Source organism: Triturus cristatus, chromosome 10, assembly GCF_964204655.1.
Source record: "Triturus cristatus chromosome 10, aTriCri1.1, whole genome shotgun sequence".
In the NCBI taxonomy this organism is placed as follows: Eukaryota; Metazoa; Chordata; class Amphibia; order Caudata; family Salamandridae; genus Triturus; species Triturus cristatus.
Genome location: NC_140593.1, coordinates 560,532,938 through 560,555,508, shown reverse-complemented (window position 1 = coordinate 560,555,508; position 22,571 = coordinate 560,532,938). Strand labels below are relative to the sequence as shown.

At 46.0% G+C, this 22,571-nt stretch overlaps 1 protein-coding gene across 1 annotated transcript in view; it reads left to right on the top strand.

Annotated features, from left to right (window-relative positions):
• The window catches only part of LOC146789736 (elastase-1-like), a 169,988-nt gene that overhangs the window by 31,765 nt on the left and 115,652 nt on the right, over nucleotides 1–22,571 (top strand). Inside the window, exons 2-3 of the mRNA XM_085632062.1 lie at nucleotides 6,627–6,730; nucleotides 8,342–8,451. Of these exons, the coding sequence (XP_085488188.1) occupies nucleotides 6,627–6,730; nucleotides 8,342–8,451 (214 nt within the window). The remainder of the gene's footprint in view (nucleotides 1–6,626; nucleotides 6,731–8,341; nucleotides 8,452–22,571) is intronic.

The window sequence follows — 22,571 nt, the reverse complement described above, 5'->3', positions numbered from 1 at the left end:
AAGTACATAGCCTCGAAAGAGTCCGAGGGCTCAGAAACAGTCTTTATCACACAGGAAAATGGGGCTCTACACAGAATTGCCAACCCTCCCCCTCTACGTCCCACTCTATCCTGTCTATGAATCGTGAAGCCCTCCGGAATTGCCAGTAATAAATCATGTCCGGAAGAGTCGGAGGCCCAGGTTTCCGAGACAAAGACCCAGTCCAGTTGCCTATCAGTGACGAACTCATGGAACGCAATATTATTCTTGATAAGCGGCCTGGCGTTGATCAAGAAGCCCTTTTTAGATTGTGTAGTAGTCCGATTAGCTAATGGATTAGAAGAACCTCCCCCCACCCCTTTAGGTAGAGACAAAACCGCCCCACATAGGCGGCATGAAGATGAAAATCTCAAGTCCTCAGGGGAGAGAGAGAGATGGCAAGCTAGAGGTCGGGGTCTGAAGGCAAGCAACTCACCTATTGAAGAATTCTTCACTATATGTAACGGGCAATGCGGAGTCCGGTCGGCCAGCCCGCCCATCAGCACGTCCTTAGCGCGGACGGGCGCAGACGGGCTGAACTCAGGCGTAACTCCGGCGGAAGTCCGGCGACTCCGCTGCGCGAGTCCGCTGCGCGAAGGCATGACTCCCTTTTCAAGTGTCTATGGCCCTACGGAGAGCTAGAGTGTCCAAGCCACACGCTCACCTCATAGTACTCCTAAGATGGCGCCCTATCGACTTCAATGAGACCGGGAGATGGACCCGCCCAACAGCGGTGAGCAATACAAATTATAGTGCAAGCAGGGGGATCTAGAGAATAAAACCAGGGAATAATTCAGAATTAAAAACTAAATAAGATACAAAACGAGGGAGTTTTAAAAAGCCAAAGGCCAGTAGTTCCAGATATACAGCGCTCGCAAAAGCGCCAGCGCTACAACAAGTTTCACAAGTGATTAGTCAGCAAGGGAGAGCAGACAGTTTACCTCCCTTTTCAAGTGTCTATGGCCCTACGGAGAGCTAGAGCGTCCAAGCCACACGCTCACCTCGTAGTACTCCTAAGATGGCGCCCTATCGACTTCAATGAGACCGGGAGAGGGACCCGCCCAACAGCGGTGAGCAATACAAATTATAGTGCAAGCAGGCGGACCTAGAGAATAAAACCAGGGAATAATTCAGAATTAAAAACTAAATAAGATACAAAACGAGGGAGTTTTAAAAAGCCAAAGGCCAGTAGTTCCAGATATACAGCGCTCGCAAAAGCGCCAGCGCTACAACAAGTTTCACAAGTGATTAGTCAGCAAGGGAGAGCAGACAGTTTACCTCCCCTTTCAAGTGTCTATGGCCCTACGGAGAGCTAGAGCGTCCAAGCCACACGCTCACCTCGTAGTATTCCTAAGATGGCGCCCTATCGACTTCAATGAGACCGGGAGATGGACCCGCCCAACAGCGGTGAGCAATACAAATTATAGTGCAAGAAGGGGGACCTAGAGAATAAAACCAGGGAATAATTCAGAATTAAAAACTAAATAAGATACAAAACGAGAGAGTTTTAAAAAGCCAAAGGCCAGTAGTTCCAGATATACAGCGCTCGCAAAAGCGCCAGCGCTACAACAAGTTTCACAAGTGATTAGTCAGCAAGGGAGAGCAGACAGTTTACCTCCCTTTTCAAGTGTCTATGGCCCTACGGAGAGCTAGAGCGTCCAAGCCACACGCTCACCTCGTAGTACTCCTAAGATGGCGCCCTATCGACTTCAATGAGACCGGGAGAGGGACCCGCCCAACAGCGGTGAGCAATACAAATTATAGTGCAAGCAGGCGGACCTAGAGAATAAAACCAGGGAATAATTCAGAATTAAAAACTAAATAAGATACAAAACGAGGGAGTTTTAAAAAGCCAAAGGCCAGTAGTTCCAGATATACAGCGCTCGCAAAAGCGCCAGCGCTACAACAAGTTTCACAAGTGATTAGTCAGCAAGGGAGAGCAGACAGTTTACCTCCCTTTTCAAGTGTCTATGGCCCTACGGAGAGCTAGAGCGTCCAAGCCACACGCTCACCTCGTAGTATTCCTAAGATGGCGCCCTATCGACTTCAATGAGACCGGGAGATGGACCCGCCCAACAGCGGTGAGCAATACAAATTATAGTGCAAGCAGGGGGACCTAGAGAATAAAACCAGGGAATAATTCAGAATTAAAAACTAAATAAGATACAAAACGAGGGAGTTTTAAAAAGCCAAAGGCCAGTAGTTCCAGATATACAGCGCTCGCAAAAGCGCCAGCGCTACAACAAGTTTCACAAGTGATTAGTCAGCAAGGGAGAGCAGACAGTTTACCTCCCTTTTCAAGTGTCTATGGCCCTACGGAGAGCTAGAGCGTCCAAGCCACACGCTCACCTCGTAGTACTCCTAAGATGGCGCCCTATCGACTTCAATGAGACCCGGAGATGGACCCGCCCAACAGCGGTGAGCAATACAAATTATAGTGCAAGCAGGGGGACCTAGAGAATAAAACCAGGGAATAATTCAGAATTAAAAACTAAATAAGATACAAAACGAGGGAGTTTTAAAAAGCCAAAGGCCAGTAGTTCCAGATATACAGCGCTCGCAAAAGCGCCAGCGCTACAACAAGTTTCACAAGTGATTAGTCAGCAAGCAATCTAAATTAGATTATTGCAATGCCTTATACCTGGCTACCCAGAAACGCTTGCTACTGAAGCTCCAATCCCTTCAAAATGCGACTGCTCGTTTGTTCTTGGGAATACCAAATTTGCTTCTGCTTCCAAGAGAATTGGACATCTTCACTAGCTTCCTGTCAGTGAAAGAGTTAAATTCAATGCTCTGTGTAAAGCTCATAAAGCCATACATAGCAGTGCTCTTCCATATTTTCCAGAGGGTTTCACCTGGCTCGTACCTACCCGAACTCTTTGATCTAGCTATGCAAGACTTGTCTCCGTCAAAAAAATAAAAAAGGCAAGTTGGGGAGGGAGAAGTTTCTCCTTCCTAGCCTGTACACTTTGGAACTCTATGCCTTTGGCATTGAGATCCCAATCAAATCACTCCTCCTTTATAAAGATGCTAAAGACATGGCTTTTACTGACTGCATGGCCTGTCATTAATTCTATAAATGAGTATTATGTCTTGTTGCAGGAATGCCAGCACCAAGACGTCTCTGCAATCGCGAGCTCTATACAGTTTTTGTTTCTTATATTTCTAGATCAGTTTTGCAATTTGGCAAGCACTTACCACTTCACCAAATGGGTTTAGTACATTAAAAAAAAAAGCCATATAACAGTCACAAATTGTATGAGTTAGCGAGCTACAGGCTTTGCGACTGCTAAATGGCTTTTCACATTTTGCCCATAATTCTATTGAATGTTGTACCACCTTCCCTTCAGTCAGAAAAGATCTAGTGATGATTCAGTTTGTGGTGTTATATCATGCACATTTTTCTCATGCTTTTTCGCAGCCACTTTTCACCCATTCATTTGTACACCTCCAGTTGGTTCGATTACCACTTTCACGACCTCAGTTCTTCTACCACTGACCCTTTTCTTCTGTTCCATTCAAGTGAATCTGACCACTAACCTTCTCCTGCTGTTCTACATCACTTCCACTTTTGTTAACCTGTTGTCATTCACACCCAGCTCAATTTACAAAGGGCAGGAAAAGTCACAAATTTGCTCCTGTAAGATTATTTATAGATCAAAGACAAATGTATGACTTTTCAGGGATTCACAAAATAATCTAGATGTCTGGAAATCAATGCAAGTCATACATTTCCGGGAGTATTCAAGTACATAACATTTGCAAACGCAAATTTCTGCATTGAAAAATGTGATGCAAATGTGCAGCATCGCATTTAATGTTTTTGTTTCTCGACAGGCAAAAATATTTTCACCTTGGAAAAAATCTTTCTGCTACACATCTATTGAATATCAGGATGTTCGCGTTCCCAACCTGCAAGCATTTTCAGTAAAGTTGCAAATGTTTCAGGATGGGAAACTACTTGTGAGGGCTTCTTGAATACCCACAACATCAGGAGTTTGTGGATGCTGGTCTACTTGCAGGTAGTACTTCTCAAGAACCCACTATATTCCTAAAATTAAGATTATGGACATTTGAACATAACTGATGAAATTTGCACCACTAATTTAAATTGAGATTTGCAATTACTTGTATTAATTGGGCCCATTGTGATCAATAACAGGTAGCCCCTCCCCCCATTCTTATGCCATAAAAGATAAAGGTATGTTACTACCTAATCATCAAAATGGCCTTGTCAAATAAATTCACTTCATTTTCGATTGTTTTTAATAGTTCAGCGTCAACAAAGGCAACATTTGATATGTTACAAAACAGTCACTTGTGAGACCCATTATTTCAACACGCCACTTCATAATTAGTTTCTAGAGTGCAATTGACGCTCTGCTAACTGGGCCTTAGGTTTGTACCGCATGAATGATCACACCGCTGGTAATGCATAAGGAGTCAGAACTTCACTGCACTAGGACTTCTTTGCACATGACTGAACATATAGAGAACTGGGCATGTGAATGCAAATACATTATAACATCTCTGAAAGCAGCATCCCTATATACTTTCATAGACGGTGCCTGGCCAGAATGGGACAAAGCACCCCCAGGCGTCTTCAGATCTCGGTTCTAATGAGTCTAGCATGTCTGTCTTGGATACAAAAACCTATTGCAAAAGATGCAATATATGCACCCACCTTGTTGACTCCTGTACACCACAGCTGGCACCACTGATGATTTGTGGACACTTCGATCCTTCCTGTGAGGCCTCATCTGGATCTATAGGCTGTCTCTGTGATCCAGTCTCCAGAATTGTTTGTGGTCATCACATGGATGGCAGTTCTGATCCAGTAGCCCGGGACGCCTGGGATCCCAGGCCAACTCAAGTTTACTTGTGTAGCTGGGTCCATGTCCTATTCAATTACACCAATGCCAATTCCACAACGTAAGAGATAAGATTTTTCTCACTTATCTGGTCAGTGCACCCCATGCCACTACATCCTTTTAGCCATTCCCTCTGCTGCAGAAAGGAACACATTTTAGGTCATTCATTTACCAGCAGGCAGCCCTCTTCAGAGCAGATGGACCCTTGTTTTTTTTCTAAGGGATGATGACAAATCGCACCATCTCATCGCCCTATAATTCTTGGACCGGGGTTTTACCCAGACACTCTGAAGGATCAGGGGATTGCTGATAAACATTTGGTTGAAGGCTAGCCCGTAGATGGGAGTCCACATAGAACACTTCTTGCTTCATACCAGACTGTCGAGAGCCTCACGTGACTCATGGGAGGTGTTCCTCAACAGAACTCTGGAAAATGGATCTATTTTGGAGACCCCGTCTTTGACCTAGGGTGGAGGTCCAGTGTCGTCGCTCTACAGATCACTGTGTGGAGATTGCCCAAGATGAGAACTAGCTATTAAATCTAAAGGGAATGGAGTTTACGGTCAGCCTGTCTCTGATAAATTATGGCCTAAGATAATGGCATATACTAAGACAGCATCCAGTAATGCTAGAGTTTGTCTCATACACTTTAAATATCTTCAAAGGTTTTACCTTGCAGCCATAGCTGTCCAAGATATGGAACTCATGAAGGAAAATTTCAACATGAGATTTTAATGTGCAAAATTGTGAATTTTTGGGGAATGTCAGGTGGGACAATTGTAGAAGGTTTTGGGTCCAGTTTTCTTGGTTTAGATATTGAGCAGTTCCAGATCTTTTACTTGCCAAGAGATGTACTACAATCCATTGGGTGCTAGCTAGAAGCTCTGTGTATGATTTTTGGTGTATGGATTTGAGCGAATCGTCATTGGCGTAAAAATGTGAGCATTGGTTATATTAATAGACTCCAAGTTAGAAGACAACCTGGGGTGTGTTGGAGAAATGTGTGCAGATGCCTGGGTACCGTTGTGAACTCTTATTGGGGGTACGTGTATGGACATTTCACTTCAACGGATTACTGTGAGGTACACCTGAAAAACTACCCAACTCCTCATCAGTAGGTTTCTGAGAAAGCGAAGCTGTAACTGCTGATTCAGTGATTGAAGTGCATCCTGGATTGTTTTACTGCCTGGTCATTTGGAAATCTGTGAATAAAAATATTGGAGCAAGTTGTTGTTCCTCGAGATCCATGATCTTGTTCGCTTTTAAACACAGATCTTATCTTCCCAAAGTGACTGTCCTGGGAGTCAGACTCAGGTGTTCATGTGAGCCTCTTCAGGCGAGGGAGAGGACCAACCTCGAGCAGTCTCAGTAGCTATAGTGGGAGATGCTCCTGGGGGTATGTTAGGCGTGAAGAAAGCCCTCTGCTGTCAGTGGGTATCTTTTTGTCTAGGCCAGAGGTCACGAGCAGCACAACTCTCCCATTCGGTTGCTCCATATGCTCATTCCAGATATTTAAAGTGTAAACCTATGGCTGAGTGGGTTTACATTATTGGGCTCAGTGATAGCTAAAACATGGGTATTTAACATAAAGTAAATACATACAGAATTCTAGATAAGGCTCATTTATCTGACGATGGCTATTTACCATCCCCACCTATAAAGTGAGACAGGTTTACTGACATGGCTTCAAATTAAAACTAGACAGATGCTAATCACCTGTGTTTTCCTTCTCAACAGGTCTTACTTCCTGTCACATTCTCAACCATGACGTCCACAATGACATCCAAGCGGACCGTGTGATTGGCGGCAATGAAGCCGCTAGGAACAGTTATAAATGGCAGGTAAGCACACTGGAGCTATTTTGAAGGAAGTGTGCTGGTGGCCATTTTTTATTGCCTCTGGGTGCACAATGTTGACGAGCTCTGTCTTTAAGGCATTTAAGCATTGGTTTGCGGCTGCTCAAGGTGTGGTTGGCAGGCACCATATCTGAGAGGGGTGGGCTGATGTTCACCTGTGAAATATCTAAACAGGATATCATGGTTCAATCTCCAGTTTGGCTGAGGAGAACCATCATGCATGGTCCAGGCTGGCTACTTCCTTCTTTGGGTGACAAATGCAAAAACAACAGTTGATGGACAGAATGCAGAACAATGTCATACATTCACCCCAGTACAGAGATCTGGGCCTAAATCCATCGTTTTTTTCCTCACCATGCCATTCCAGTTTGAACCCAGCCATATGCAAATCAGTCTTGACCCTGTGCCTCATGGGAACAGTCTAGCCCGAACTGCCAAGCCAATTCCTCCCTGGACTGGAAACAAGCATCCTAAGACCGGTTTCGGGGTTTCACCCCTCTTCAGCCAGGATAGCTTGATTCCAGTGGCATGGAGAGCACAGGACTCACGTCTGGGCATACCCGTCCCACTCGGGGTGAAAAATGCAAAAACAACAATTGATGGACAGAATGCAGAAAAATGTCATACATTCACCCCAGTACAGAGATCTGGGCCTAAATCCATCGTTTTTTTGCTCACCATGCCATTCCAGTTTGAACCCAGCCATATGCAAATCAGTCTTGACCCTGTGCCTTATGGGAACAGTCCAGCCCGAACTGCCAAGCCAATTCCTCCTTGGACTGGAATCAAGCATCCTAGGACTAGTTGACTGGGGGTGAGTGCTTGCAATGTTCAACACTCTGTCCATCATCCCCTTTGGTTTTGCTTTGTTCGCCCTAATTTGGCAGGGTATGCCCAAACGTGGGTCCCTTGCTCACTTTGCCACTGGATTCAAGCTAGCCTGGCTGATGACGGCTGATTAGCCAGAAACCCGTCCCAGGATGCTTGTTTCTGGTCCAGGGAAGACATGGCTTGGCAGTTCGGGATGGACTGTTCTCATGAGGCACAGGGTCAGACTGATTTGCATATGGCCATGTCTGAACTGGGGTGGAGGAGTGAGCTAAAGAATGATGATGGATTAAACCCAGATCAGTTGACTGGGGGAGAGTGCTTGCAATGTTCAACACTCCGTCCATCATCCCCTTTGGCTTTGCTTACTTCCTTCTTTGGGTCATTTTATGTAGCTCAAACTTGGCCCAAGGGCATTAGAGCGCTTTACACGAGCACCAAATTGCATTACATATTTCAGATTTTTCTGCACGGGAAAATTAAGTGATTTGCCCAGGATCATTGGCTGTTGAGCCAGGGCTGGGCCTCAAACTGGGTTCAGCAGCTCTGGCTGTTATCCTACATTTCCTCCCCAGTATGATAGTGAGAGGATATTTAAATGAACAGTGAAGCTCTGTAAATTAAGTTACCACATACTGATACAAGCATGAAGATGTTCCCTGTATGATATATTGTTTTTGACATGGGCTCATTTATTCTGTTAAGTTGACAAGTGGCTGCTGTGCAATATTGATATGTGTTTTAAAAAATGTTTATCTTTGCACACAGGTCTCCCTCCAAACAGCCCCCTATAGTGATCCTGATTACTGGTCTCACATGTGTGGTGGATCACTCATTAGTACAAACTGGGTGATGTCCGCTGCCCACTGTGTTGGCTTGTAAGTAATTGATTTTTGAAAACTTTCATTGTTCTTGTTGCTGCAGATTTATGTTGCTAAGAAAGGTATGTGTTTCTATCGCCAAAAGTATATTTTGCAGCAAAGGTGCCCTTTCCTAACCGCACATAGTGCTCTCAGCTGATTTACTTCACTATGCGTCGGGCGGGGGGGGGGGCACTAAATGGCCCTGAAATGGGCAGATCACCACAAACACCCTAGTTTTTGATGCAAGGTCCAATCTACCAACATGATCAGAACGGGCTTTGAATCAAAAAAATTAGGACTCATTAAAGCATGCACTAACTTGGAGGTGTTTTCCTCCAGATCTTTCACATATTGCATATGTGCTGCACTGTACAGTGGGGGCCTCATTTTGGAGAGGCTTGCATCCGGTTTGCACAACGCCTCATGGTACATGAATGATACAAACCTCTAAGTCAGATTTTTGAAGCCACGCAAACCTACTTTGCGTAGCTCTGAATTACTTCAAACATTTAGAGTAACACAATGCAATGCAAATCGCTTTGTTGCGCTACTCTGCCCTAGGTAAGCATTCCATGGATGTTGCATGCGTGTACCCACGCAACTCCCATGGATTTTGACACATCCCCAGATTTACAAGAACTTGGAAACCTGAAAAACACCAAAAATCTACACCTTTCCAGCGGAGCGTACCAAAGAAAAATATCTATATTTCTTCTTGTTTCTTCCTCTTTCTAATATGCCTCCCAGGATTGGTTTTGGGCAGAAAGGTGCCCCTTCCTGCACAAAAACAATCCTGCATGCAACACAGGCACCCATGCACCATGGTGAAATGGTGCCTGCATTGGTTACTCGGCTGCCAAAACAGTGCCAGCACAAGGGAAAGAACAGGAATGCGGCATATTGCCTTAAATACGGAACATTCCTGCCCTTTCCCTGTCACGCTGTGCAGTGCAGAAAGGTGACTTGCTGTGCCGCACTGCAGGACTTCGTTATAAATGAGTCCCTAGGTGTTTGGACCAAACATCGAAAATATCTTTCGAGCAAAATACAAAATTTTGTGTCAAGAATATTGAGGACAAAATATTGTGAAAGTAAGTTTCTCTGTTTAAGCAAACTTTTCCTATATTTAACTCCATATATATATACCTTGAGAATATGCCTTCCAGGCACGTAGATCAGGAGTGAAGAATAGTAACTGTATACATATGTATATGCACTTACCTTCTCGATATTTTGGTCCGCAATATTTTTGACACCATATTCTGTCCACACAATATTTTGGTCATTGATATTATGTTAGACAACCGCACAGAACGCATACAATACATGTTGTATATTAGAATTTGTCTCAGGATAGGATTGTGTAATAGGAAGATATGCTTCCAGTACAAATCCTTTGTAAAACATCAAGTACACACCTCTGCACCATGGTGCAAATGCTATGTTTGGCAGTAGGCAGCCTGTTAGTGTACCAGTGCAGGAGATGACGGCAGCAGTAGGCCATTTCTAATAAATGAGCTGCTTTCTTCCACTTGCGAAACGCAGTGCAGCAACTTTGGTTGCTGCTCTGCATTGGGCTACAAATCAATAAATTTGCTCCTTTAGGTATTCACTGCCTGATTGACTCCAAGCTCATTATCTTTTGTAACCATTTTAAAGTTGTTCCATAACATCATCGACATCTCAATGAATTATAACTAAGCCTGGGCGGAGTTCGCGGAGTCCCGAGTTCCACTATGCGGAACTCAGCAAAGTGACAAAAAACACTGCCAAGCTTCATGGAGTTCTGCGAGCGACAGTGTGGGTTACCTAGCTCCGTTTGCACTGATTTTTAGTGCTGGGTGTTTGTCCTGCTCTGTAAAATCAGCGCTAACGGAATCTCGCTCAGTGCAAGAGGGCACTGCTTCTTTCTGCCGCTCAAGTAGAAATTCTAATTGAGCGGCACCTTCCTAAACGTGAACGGGTTTCTCAATGCGAGCAGTAGCGACCATCTGCGACCGCCCATGTTGAGATTGGAAATCTCGAAGGAAGTGGTCTAGCGTTGGATTGTCCTCGCTTGAGATCAACAACTTACCGTTGGCGAGCGCAAGCGAGGTAAAAACTCTGCTTCGCGGAGCGGAGGTTTTTGGAACTCCGCGAGATGCGTGAGCTCCGCGAAACACGGAGTGTGAAAAACTCCGCAAACTCTGCGAACAGAGCAGAGTTCACCACCCAGGCATAATTATAACTGTATTTGTTTTTTTTATTTTATTTGTTTTTATTGTTTTTTCACAGCAATTGTCCAGTCATTGTAGAGCGATACATAAACACATTGGTACTTGTCTTAGTTACATATGTTGACATTCAAATGAAAAGAGTACCCATTCACATCGCAATATGTCTAGGAGATGCCCTATAAGACATTGCATAAAGTCGTAAATCGTTGAATGAGTCTCTCACAGCAGGCCATTACGGATAATACACAGTAGTTTTGCCTACATCAGAAGTCCAGCATAACATGTCATGGTTAATCAAATCTAAAATGACCTATCACATCTATTCATAATTATAACTGTATTTTGGCCACTTGTATTCTTACTGCCTCCATTCTCTGTTTCAGTTAATACCTCCTATCCTCTTTGCTTTGTGGAAGACTCAACCAAATTGAGGAATTTTAACCCCGCTGCCTCAATCTCTTTCAAGGCTAAAGACACACTCAGAGCTTTCCTAGGATTCTAGCATTTCTATAAATGGGGCTCTGTGTACTCTTTGAATCTCATTAGCCATTTATTTCTCACACCCGTCATTTGGGATTGAGTTCATCAACACCTTTACCACAGAGGTTTTTATATCCAGTCTTTCTGCTTCCTCAGGGATCATACTTATGTGCAAATTGTTTTGACATGCCTGGTTTTACATGGGCCTGCATCTTTCTAGCAGTAGCAACTCATTGTCTTCGAGTTTTACAACAGTCTGTGCAAGTTGTTCAGCCTTAGCTTGTGCCTTAATTACTGACAGCCCTAAAATTTGAGACTTTAAGTATAAATCATACAGATACTTGTCTACGAACACAAATGTCACATGGATCTCTTTCTGATGTTGCTCAGTCCTATCAAATCTAGAAATAATCTGCCCATATTTCCTTCTGAGCCCTCTCTATGGATAACTCAAGCAACACCTCTTTCCTTGTTGGTCTTTTCACTTACTGCAGCAAAACTCCCCTCATCCTCATCAAGGCTTGCAGAGTAATCCGCTACTCGAATCCCATGTCGACCTTAGCCCCAGTGTCGACACCCATCTTTAGAAGAGCTTGAAGGATAATGATGTGGTTCGAAGTTAAATAAATAGGATATAGCAGGTAACAGAGGTTTTTCAATGTTTCCCAGAGTACCTTGAACTTTCTTGAGAATGGCTCTAGCTGACCAGAAAATCTAGGAGAGTGCACACAGAACCTGCCTTTACCTCTAGCTTTCATTCCAGACATCTCTCATCCACTTGTCCCAGTGCCCTTATTAGCAATATTTTGGGATTTATCATTGGACATTGCTGTGCTCTCCCTAACCCCATTCCTGATTTCTATAATACAGGTTGTGCTAGGCTGTCATTTTTAGTTCTGAAAGATGTATCCTGTTACTAATGAGCTTCTTAATGTTGTATATGAGTATCCTCTGTTCCTGATGCTGTCTTGAAGACGTTTAAAAACAAAGGACCTCCTTTACAAGGCCATTGTGCCACCGGTGGGTCACTTTTTTTGATGCACGGGCAGCGCAGTGTGCCTGCTCATATGTACAAGGCCACGTAAAGTCACCCTGCGTGACTTTTCATGGCCTTGTAAATATAGGCCCCTTTCACACATTTCTCTGTGTGAAAAGGGCATTCCATGGGTGTTGCTGGTGGTGTTCCCATGCAACATCCAAGAAATCTAAAACATTCCAGAAGGTACAAAAATTTTGAATCCTGGGAATGCGTCAGAATCCTACGCCTCCCCAGAGGAGGCATAGGAGTGGTGCAACGAGGAGAAATACTTTTATTTCTCCTTGTAAAAATACTTTTATTTCTCCTTGTTTTTTCCTTTTTCTACGCGTAGAAAGAGGAAAATGAAATCAATGATTGTTTTTGTGCAGGTATCCCTTCCTGCACAAAAACAATCATTCCCACAAAGGTGGGAAGGGGGCACAGACGGAGGCTTGTCGCTGTGGGGTGCGAAGGGAATACATCCGGGCGTCCTGCGGAGAGTGACGTCTGCTTCGTACACAGCCTCTGGAGCAGAACTGATGCATCCGCCGCTTTAAACACCCCCTCCCCCTATTAGCCCGTCTGCTTCTTATGACTTCGCATCATCGTTTGCATTTCAGACGAATTTCACTGAGAAACAAAGACAAAGCAAAACAGTCCATCAAATCTCGGACGCTCCACAGCACTTCTTTGAAGCTGCTCATCGCTTTGCCAGCCGTGAGGGGAACGGCGTTTTGCCTTTGAACTTGTGCCCTGGTGTCTACAGCGCTCGTGGTGCCGTGAGGGGAACGGCGGAGCGAACCTCGCCAAACTACATCTCCCATCATACCCTCACCCGGGCGCCTGCCAAAGCCGTCATCAGGCAGCGCCGGGGAGGGTCAAAACTCCGGGACGAGACCCGCAGCGCGGGACGCTCCACAGCACTTCTTTGAAGCTGCTCATCGCTTTGTCAGCCGTGAGGGGAACGGCGTTTTGCCTTTGAACTTGTGCCCTGGTGTCTACAGCGCTCGTGGTGCCGTGAGGGGAACGGCGGAGCGAACCTCGCCAAACTACATCTCCCATCATACCCTCACCCGGGCGCCCGCCAAAGCCGTCATCAGGCAGTGCCGGGGAGGGTCAAAACTCTGGGACGAGACCCGCAGCGCGGGACGCTCCACAGCACTTCTTTGAAGCTGCTCATCGCTTTGTCAGCCGTGAGGGGAACGGCGTTTTGCCTTTGAACTTGTGCCCTGGTGTCTACAGCGCTCGTGGTGCCGTGAGGGGAACGGCGGAGCGAACCTCGCCAAACTACATCTCCCATCATACCCTCACCCGGGCGCCCGCCAAAGCCGTCATCAGGCAGCGCCGGGGAGGGTCAAAACTCCGGGACGAGACCCGCAGCGCGGGACGCGCGCGGGCAGCGCCCGGGCGAAGCCCGGGCCAAGGGCGGGCCCGTCCTTGCCCGTCATAGGCCGAAGGAGGACGGGCTGGGCCACAACTCTTGGTCGCGGACACCGGGTTAGTTTGGACTTCTATTCTCCGCTGGTTATTTTGACTTTTGTTATTATATGTAGCATTCAGCCATAAGCTGTGCATAGAGTGTTCTATTTTTTAACAAATATTGTTAGATATTAGCTATTTCCTTCTATAGGGGTTCTTTCCTGCATTACACCAGCTTGTTAGGCTGCACCTGAATTATGGGGAAACACTCTAAACCTTCAACGAGTCGCCCTATGACTAGACAACTAGCGAATTCAAATCCGCCGCTTCCAAGTCTCACAGCTATAGATAAAATGCTGCAGAAAACAATTGGGGTGGTTGCTACAGCCATTGAAAATACGGAAAGACGGCTGTCCATTACCCCTGCATTTACTATGGCACCCCCTTTTGACGGTTTGGCTGATTCGTCTTTAAATCAGGTGGACATGGAAGCTATGTCATCTATGTTGCCCTCCTTTACCCACCTACCTTGTGCACAGGCGATATTAGATGAGTCTGAGCAAGCGGAAGTCGGTCCATTATCATCCTCCTTGGTTTCCATAGTGGCGCCCAAGAAGCAGGAAAAGCCAAGGAAAAAAAAACAGAAAACCAAAAAAAGGAGCATACATCCTGCCGCCTCTGCAGCTAGGCCTGCCCTTCCAGTTCTGGCCCAACACCCTCCCATTTCTAACCCACCGGTCTGGGCTTCTGATCTATTAATAGACCTACAGTCGCATATAGACCACTCCCTAAACCTTCTTTTAAAAACACTGTCATCTAAGATCGACAGGTTGGTATCCTTAATCAATACCAAAGGTATTGGGAAGAAGCAGCCAAATCACCATCTACTGCATAACTCTGGTAGCGTGGAGGGTGTTGGTACTCAAGCCACGATTAACAATCCCACTACACAGGGTCATTTTATTTCCCCCTCGCACCCTACTCTTTCTGTTTTAGTTCAGCCACCCTCGGCGCTGCCATCTCCCCCTCCTTTTTCTGGTGGTCCCCCTATGCCCTCGGTCACCTCCCGAGTTTCTATTGCTCCACCAGCATGTGATCAGCCCCACAGTAACAAGGATCTTATTCCACGGACCCCTGGTGGGGGTAGGCTTCTTTCTAATTTGGGTGGGAATTCAGTTTCACGGAGCCTGGCTGATTCCTCTCCCCTTGTACAGCTCCCCCCCGAGGTAGCACCCGATGTGATCGTGCTTACAGGAGTTCCTCCACTAACAAATGCTAAGGGGGAAACATACTATGAACTAAAAAATAAAGTCATCCACTGGTTGTCTAAAAATAGACCATTGAATGGAGTAGGTAGAGGGGAGATCCTTTTTGTTCGCAGGGTTAGCTGGCTAGGGACTCGACCAAAGGACATCGGTGGGGATTGTGTCCTAATTAATTTTAGGGACCCTAGAGTAGTCGGCCATATATTGGATCTGGGCGGGAAGTTCAAACTAGGTTCCATTGACACTTGTCATTTGGGGTATTTCTACCCTCATTCCAATGTTCTGAACCCCGTGGAACTACCCTACTTCCACCAAGCCTCTCATAATTCCTACTTCAATATCCCGGTTGCCAACCGTTTTGATGTGCTTAGTTCCGTGGATTGACCACCATCTCTGAGGCATAACAAGGGAAGGCTCATGCATACGAGGGGGAGTTTGGGCAGGGATGGCCATGGTGTGGAGATGGATTTCTCCATGGCTGTACTTGGTACCGGGATAGGACTCACTTCCACCTCTTTTTTGCTTCTGAACAATAGCTCTACGGAAGGGCGCTCTGAGTTGGGCCCCCCTGAGCAAACTGCTTCTCACTGTTCTACCATCTCTGTCCCCTTGGTGGCCAGTTCCCTCCGTACACCTACACGTAGACCTTTAGTAGGGTCCTGGAATGTGGCTGGATTGGAGTCCAAACTCTCTGACCCAGAGTGGGGAGAGTTAAGGGACAATTATGATATTTGTCTATTCCAAGAAACATGGCTACGGCACATTCCAGTGAGGGCGGGCTATGCATCTTTTTCTGTTCCTGCGGCCCAAGGTGCCAGGGGCAGACCTTCGGGGGGGTTAGTTGTTTGGGTTGCAACCCACTTAGGTTGCTCTGTAAAGCCCGTAGATTCAAAGTCCCCTGATATCTTGTGTCTGTCACTTACCTTTCCTGCCGGATACTCGCTGGTAGTACTAAATGTCTACCTGCGTCCTCATCCGGTACAGCTGGGTCTATCGATTCTGGGTGCTCTAGATGATATATTACATTCCCTTCCCCCTGCGTCTCATAAATTAATAGGTGCGGATTTTAATTGTCACTTTGAACCCCTCCTTGGGATTCCCTCTCCTACCTGTGATGAGGACGAAAACTACAAAATTCCAGACCCTACCATCTATCCTGCCAAACGTCTTCTCCCACTAGCCCTCGAGATCAACAAGCTTGCCATCGCGCATTCCTTGAGGGCTTGCAATGGTAGACTTTTTCCTGATGTACCGGGTTCATTCACCTTTAATAGACCCGGGAATTGTTCGACTATCGACTACATCCTGGTGAATGTGGAATTTTGGGGCTATTTAGCAGCTTTTTCCGTTATACCTAGGGTCGATAGTGACCACAACTTATTGTCATTGGAACTGGTAAATAATATTGGTGGCAGCGTAGTCCCACAGGGCCTAACACCATCGAATAGTGAGAACTTGGTGCTAGCTGCAGGAAGTAGACGGATTAGGTGGGCAAGGGTCGTGACCGATGAGACAAAGCTTGCAGCATTATATAGCAGTGTCACTCGCTCCCTGGAGGTGGGTTCCCACCTTTTGAGCCCCAATGGGGATATCCCGCAGAATCATCTCCTAGATTTCCAGAATATTCATAAGGAACTCCTCGGTGGCCTGGTTGGCTTTTTCTACAGTTCTACTGTGGCAAGGCCGAGGGTTTCAAGGCCTGAGCATTGGTACAATAGTTCTTGTAGGCTGGCCAAGACTGCCCTGATTAAAGAGGTAAAAAAGGGTACACAGTCTAGTATCCAAGCTGCGAGGGCCCTTTACAAAAATCTGATTAAGGAGGCAAAATCTGAGTGGGAGGATCTAAGGTGGCAAAATATGAAACAAGCATTAGCAGATCGTGATTCGAGGGCTTTTTGGAACATTGTTCGTACCGGCACGGCAGCAAGCAGCCCTGCTATTATTCCCAATCTCAGTGAGGAGGTTTGGCTTGCGCATTTTAAACCCCTTTATTCTCTCAGTAACCCTAGTGGTGGATTGGACCCGGTAATCCAGCCTAATGCCTCTGTAATGAATCAAATGGACCAGGAAGATTCAGTGAGTCGATCCTTTTCCCTTCCAGAAATAGAGTTGGCCCTTAGCACCCTATCAGTAGGGAAAGCTCCGGGGCTCGATAGGATCCCTGGTGATCTGTATAGAAGCAAATTAAAAATTTGGGCCCCCTACATTCGGGTATACTTTAATGCCATTCTGCAGGGCCTTGAGATCCCGGATACCTGGTTGGGAGCAGAAATTATACCCATTCATAAAAAATCTTCCCCCTTGGATCCAGCTAATTATCGCCCCATAAGTTTGATCGATGTCTTACAGAAGCTGTTTGCCCGAGTCCTTTTAACAAGACTGCAGACCTGGATGGAGGACCATCAAATCCTAACCTCCCTCCAAGCGGGGTTTCGAGCAAAGGTTTCTACCATTGATCAATTGTTTAGGCTACAGTTAATTTATTGGAAGACAGTCTGTATGGGTGCAGGCAATCTTTACTTGATTTTTGTGGACCTTCGGTCCGCATTTGATATGGTCCAAAGGGAAAAACTATTAGTTTTATTATTAGAGATGGGTGCTCCCCCCTACCTTTGCCATCTATTCAAACGTCTGCATGAAGGCACCTACGCAAGGGTGAGATTTGGGAGATGCGGGGAAATTTCAGGGCCATTTCCGGTTGAAAAGGGTGTGAGGCAGGGTTGTGTCCTGGCCCCCACACTCTTCTCCCTTTTTATTAATGGGTTGATTGAGCATCTCTTGTGCGCTGCCAATCTGGATTCCCCAATTCTAGCGGGGCGTAAGATACCGGCCCTAATGTTCGCGGATGATACGCTCCTGTTGTCTAAATCTTACATGGGCACCCAGCGTACATTAGAGGCTTTCTGCTCCTTCTGTAAAAAAAGGGATCTGGAACTGAACCTATCTAAAACAAAATTTATGGTTTTCAGCTCTAATTCAACCAACTGTCCCCACCCCAAGATGGGAGATGTTGAGCTGGATAGGGTTTCTACTTTTGATTATTTGGGGGTAACCCTTAATGACAAAATGAAATGGGGGTCTCACATGGCGAAGGCAAATTTGAAGCTAACGCAATCAGTGGGGGGTATCCTGAAGGTTTTTAATAACACTTCTTCTAAACCTCTGGGCCCCCCCATGGAAATCTACAAATCCCAAGCAAGAGGGGGTGCGCTTTACGGCGCTGAACTCTGGGGATATTGTACTCCTGCTTCCTTATCGTCAATTGAGAATTCTTTTATTAGGCGACTGCTGAAACTGCCCGTGAGTACCCCCTTAATTCCCTTGAGATGGGATCTAGGTTTAGTTCCTATCGAAGAGATTGCCCTGAATCGCCCTCTCCTGTTCTGGAGACGACTCTGGTCAACGCCTGAGCTTGCAAGTTATAGGCATGATCTCGGCGATATACTGTCAAGGGGGAAATTGGGAAAAATTCCTTGGTTAACATATGTAAAGAACCTTTGTTATCTCATAGGGATGGGGGACCTATGGTCCGCACCGGAAGAGACAAGCCGCTCACTAACTAAGCAATCACTGCGGGAGGCTTTACAATTGTATCGGAAGGAAATTTTACTGCATTCCTCTCTGGGAAGGCTTACTGACACCTTTCTGGATATTAAGATTAGTCCCCAGTTTGAAGTTTTCTTGGATGTTATCCAACCCCCTATGGCTAAGAAACTTTACATTCAGTTTAGACACGGCTCGTTACCACTGAGGGCCTTTACACATAGATGGTCTAATACATCTGACCCCTTAAGCACGTGCCCTGAATGTATTGATATCTGTGAAACAGAGCTGCATGTTGTTCTTTTCTGCCCTTTATATACCAAGGCAAGGAAGAAGTGGATCATCCAGCTCTGCAAGTCTAGGCGTCTCAGGGACTATCAGGAGGTGTTTAGAATCCTGAAGTACGACACTACCCAATTGATAGTGTTTGCAATGGCTAAATATCTTCTTTCTATGTGGTTCACCAGGTCCAAAAAAATGCTATCTGCCACATAACTCTCTTGCTTCTAGTATTGTTATTACTGTCATTATAGAAGCTTGTGGTGTAGTGAGAACACTTTGGGCCTTGGATATAGTTCCAACAATATGTTTTTACGTGGAAAAATTTTGTTTTTAATTGTCTGTGTAATTTTTTTACAAAAACTCTAATGTTTTGATGGATTATACTCTATGCAATGTCTATTTAATCACGTTTTATTGTACATAATTATTTATGTCTTTTTATGGTATTTTACCGAAATAAAAGCTTTGACTGACTGACATTCCCACAAAGCAGGCACCCTTGCAACAGGATGCAAGGGTGTCGTCACTGGCGCATGGCGGCCAATTGTGTGCCAGCACAGGGGAAAACACATGGATGATTATATTGTTTTTAATACAACGCATCCCTGTGCTTTTGAAATGGCCAAGCTCAGCGATGCAAAATGGTTTGGGTCATTTTGTAGTAAATGAGGCCCCAAATACATAGTTGGGCCCTCTTTATCTGATGAGTTGTTTTTTGTGATTGGTCCTGATTTAGATTGCACCCCTTCTCCAGCCTCCAAACCTTCTTTGGAGGGTGAAGTCCCTCTCTTAGGCTTTTTCTCTAAAATGGAGGTAAAGCCTGCGAGGGTGAAGTGTGGCGCAGCGGCCAGGGCAGCTGACTCCGGAGCACAGGGCTCACGGCTCAATCCCCAGCGCCGGTAGCAGCTCAGCCAAACACCATGTGACCCTGGCCAGTAGCTTGCTTAATCTCCCCAGCGGCCCCCAGCGGCCCCCAGCGCCTGAGACCCTCAGGGATGATCAGTTCGCACTTTACAAATACCGGGTTATAACCTCCCCCTCTCCACTCCAGGAGAACTTGATCTTAGCGGTGCTTGGAGGCAATATGTGGGGATGAGGAGCGGTTATAAATTCTTTTTTTTTAAACTTTATTTTCATTTTGTGTACAAACACGTGTCCATTGATCATTGCGTTACATACAGAGGCAGTAACAAAAAAAAAGGAATGATAAATCAGAATACATCCAGGCAGTTGCAACAGAATAAATGCTTTCCATTTTGAATTTACACTGATGGGGGTTTACTACATTGATGTATCTACAACAGCTCCAACAATAGGGGGACACAGCACAATCCCTTCCCGCAGGTGCACAAGACAGCCCGGTCCCAAAGGCAGCACACAGACGCTGCATTCCCACGCGGCACCCACCACTCTAGCCGATCCCTGACCTGTCATGTTCCTCCCCCGCCTCTTCTTCAGTGGAATTGCGGGCCAGGTAATCCCGAAATGGTTCCCAAATGTTTTTTGGGTTTGCAGCGGGTGGGCATGAGCGCGTTGAAATTTTCTGAATGCGTGTTACAGCAAGATAGGTCAGCACACCACTCCTCTATTGAGGGTGCGGGCCCCTCATCCATCTCATAGCAATCCTGCGCTTTGCTATTAGGATGCACAATGCTAATAATTAGCATGTGTCTTTGGGGCACTCCTTGGTGTAACCTAGCAGCGCCTCCAAGTTAGTCAGTCTAATACCTACGCCAGCTAGATCCTGCAATGCAGTGTGCACCTTCTCCCAAAACCTCTGAACCCCTGGGCAGGTCCAGGCCAAATGTGTTAAATTTGCCTCAGCCATCCCTGATCTCATGCAGTTGTCGTCATCGCAAAGCCCGTACTTCTGCAGACGAGTTGGTGTATAGTACACTCTCTGCAGAAACTTAGAGTGTATTAAGCGATGTCTGCCATTTTGAGATATAGTCTTCGTGTCCCTGCAGCAATTTGCCCACTGGTCATCAGTAATATCTTACTGTAACTCTGTGCGCCATCCTTGAAGTAATATCGAAGCAGGTGGGTCTGGCTTCACATTGGCCAGTGTGTACAATATCGAAATCATGTGTTGTGAGGTCCGTGCACTAAGCAAGTACGTGAGAGGGGCAAACTCAGGCGGTTCTAGCATGTCCTCTCCTAGTGTTGTCCAAAGTGCATTCCTTGCTTGGACAAAATGAAATCTTAATATTTTGGAGGCATCCGGGAATTCCGTAGCCAGGGTGTCTCAGTGCTTGACTGTACCGTATAGGAAAAAGTCACCTATCGTGTTTATGCCTAGCGCATGCATGGCGGAGACAAATTCCCTCTCTCCTCTCATTGGCAACAATCCGCACCCTGCATGTATGCTGCCCTCCAAAGTAGGCTCCTCATGCACCCAACTGGATCAATAACATGATAGCGCCTCTTCGGTATCTCTGAAAGATACTGTGGTAATACATAGGGTTTCACGGCTGCTTTTTCAATGTATACCTGTAGGCTATCCGAGGCTCAACCAATGAAATGCATGCATCGGTTGTGCAGCACATTAATACAATTCTAAATTTGGGGCTCTGAGTCCACCTACTGAATATGGTTTGGTAAGTATCTCCCATCGCACCCTCGGATGCTTCCCGGCCCACACCAGATGGAGCAGGAGGGAACATAGTGAACGGAAGAAAGACTTCACCAATAACATAGGAACATTGGCAAAGAGGAACAGAAACCGTGGGAGTACTATAATTTTCAGGAGTGATATACACCCCAACAAAGACAGAGGCAGGTGGATCCATTTCTCGATGGAATCCAATAGTTTGGTTATCGCTTTACCATAGTTCTCACGAACCACTACTTCCGGTTCGGTGTGGATCTGAATTACCAAATAGCGAGTAGGTTCCATGGACCATACAATAGGGTAATCTACTACAACTGGAACCGTGCATGGAGTGAAAGGGAACGCTGTAGATTTAGTCCAGATGATACGTAACCCTGAATGTTGACCGAATCGTTCCACTTCCTGCAGCACAGGCGTTAAGTTCCACGAGGGCTATCTGACATATAGAAGTGTGTTGTCTGCATAGGCTGCGACTAACAAATTGTACTGGGGAACATTAAACCACGGTGACCTTGGTATGCGCGCAGTGTGCACCTCAGGTACTCTGCTGCTAGCGCATACAGGAAAGTAGACAGAGGGCACCCTTGCTTTGTGCCTCTTGTAATGTGTATGGGTTCTGAAAGTAACCCGTTAACCCGTACTCATGCTGTAGGACTCTCATATAGAATTTCTATTAGTTTAATAAAAACATCTCCCACCCCAACACTCCTCAGAATGGCCTTCAAGAGGCGCCATTCAATAGAATCAAAGGCCTTCTCTGCATCGAGAAAGACTGCTGCAGCCTGCATCTCTGGATTAATACTAGCCATAGCGCCAAATAGGGTACGCAAATTACTTGTCAGCGAACAAGTTGGCACAAAGTCTGATTGTTCTGGTGCCACCACTATTGGGAGTAAGGGAGAAAGGCGGTTGGCAAGAATCTTAGCAAATTTTTTAGTATCCGTATTGAGCAGCGAGAGCGGCCTATATGAGGCACACTGGTTTGCTGGTCTATCTTTCTTTAAGAGAGTGATCAGAGTGGCTTCTCTCATACTTGTGGGCATTATCCCATCTGTAGCCATCTCCTCAAATAAATCTAGTCAGGGAGGCCAGCGTTGCGCCTGGCCTCTCCCCCTCCCAGTACACTTTCGCTGATGCATATTTCCCTAGATGTAACACCTCGGCTTGGGCTTCATCATTATACTCGTTTATCCTATCCCTGGTCTGTCTTAGCACTTCATGTGGGGAGTCCACGGTCGCTTGGCATTCCAGTTCCGCCAATTCCGTCTCAAGTCTGTGTAGACGCCCCGTGATTGAGCGAA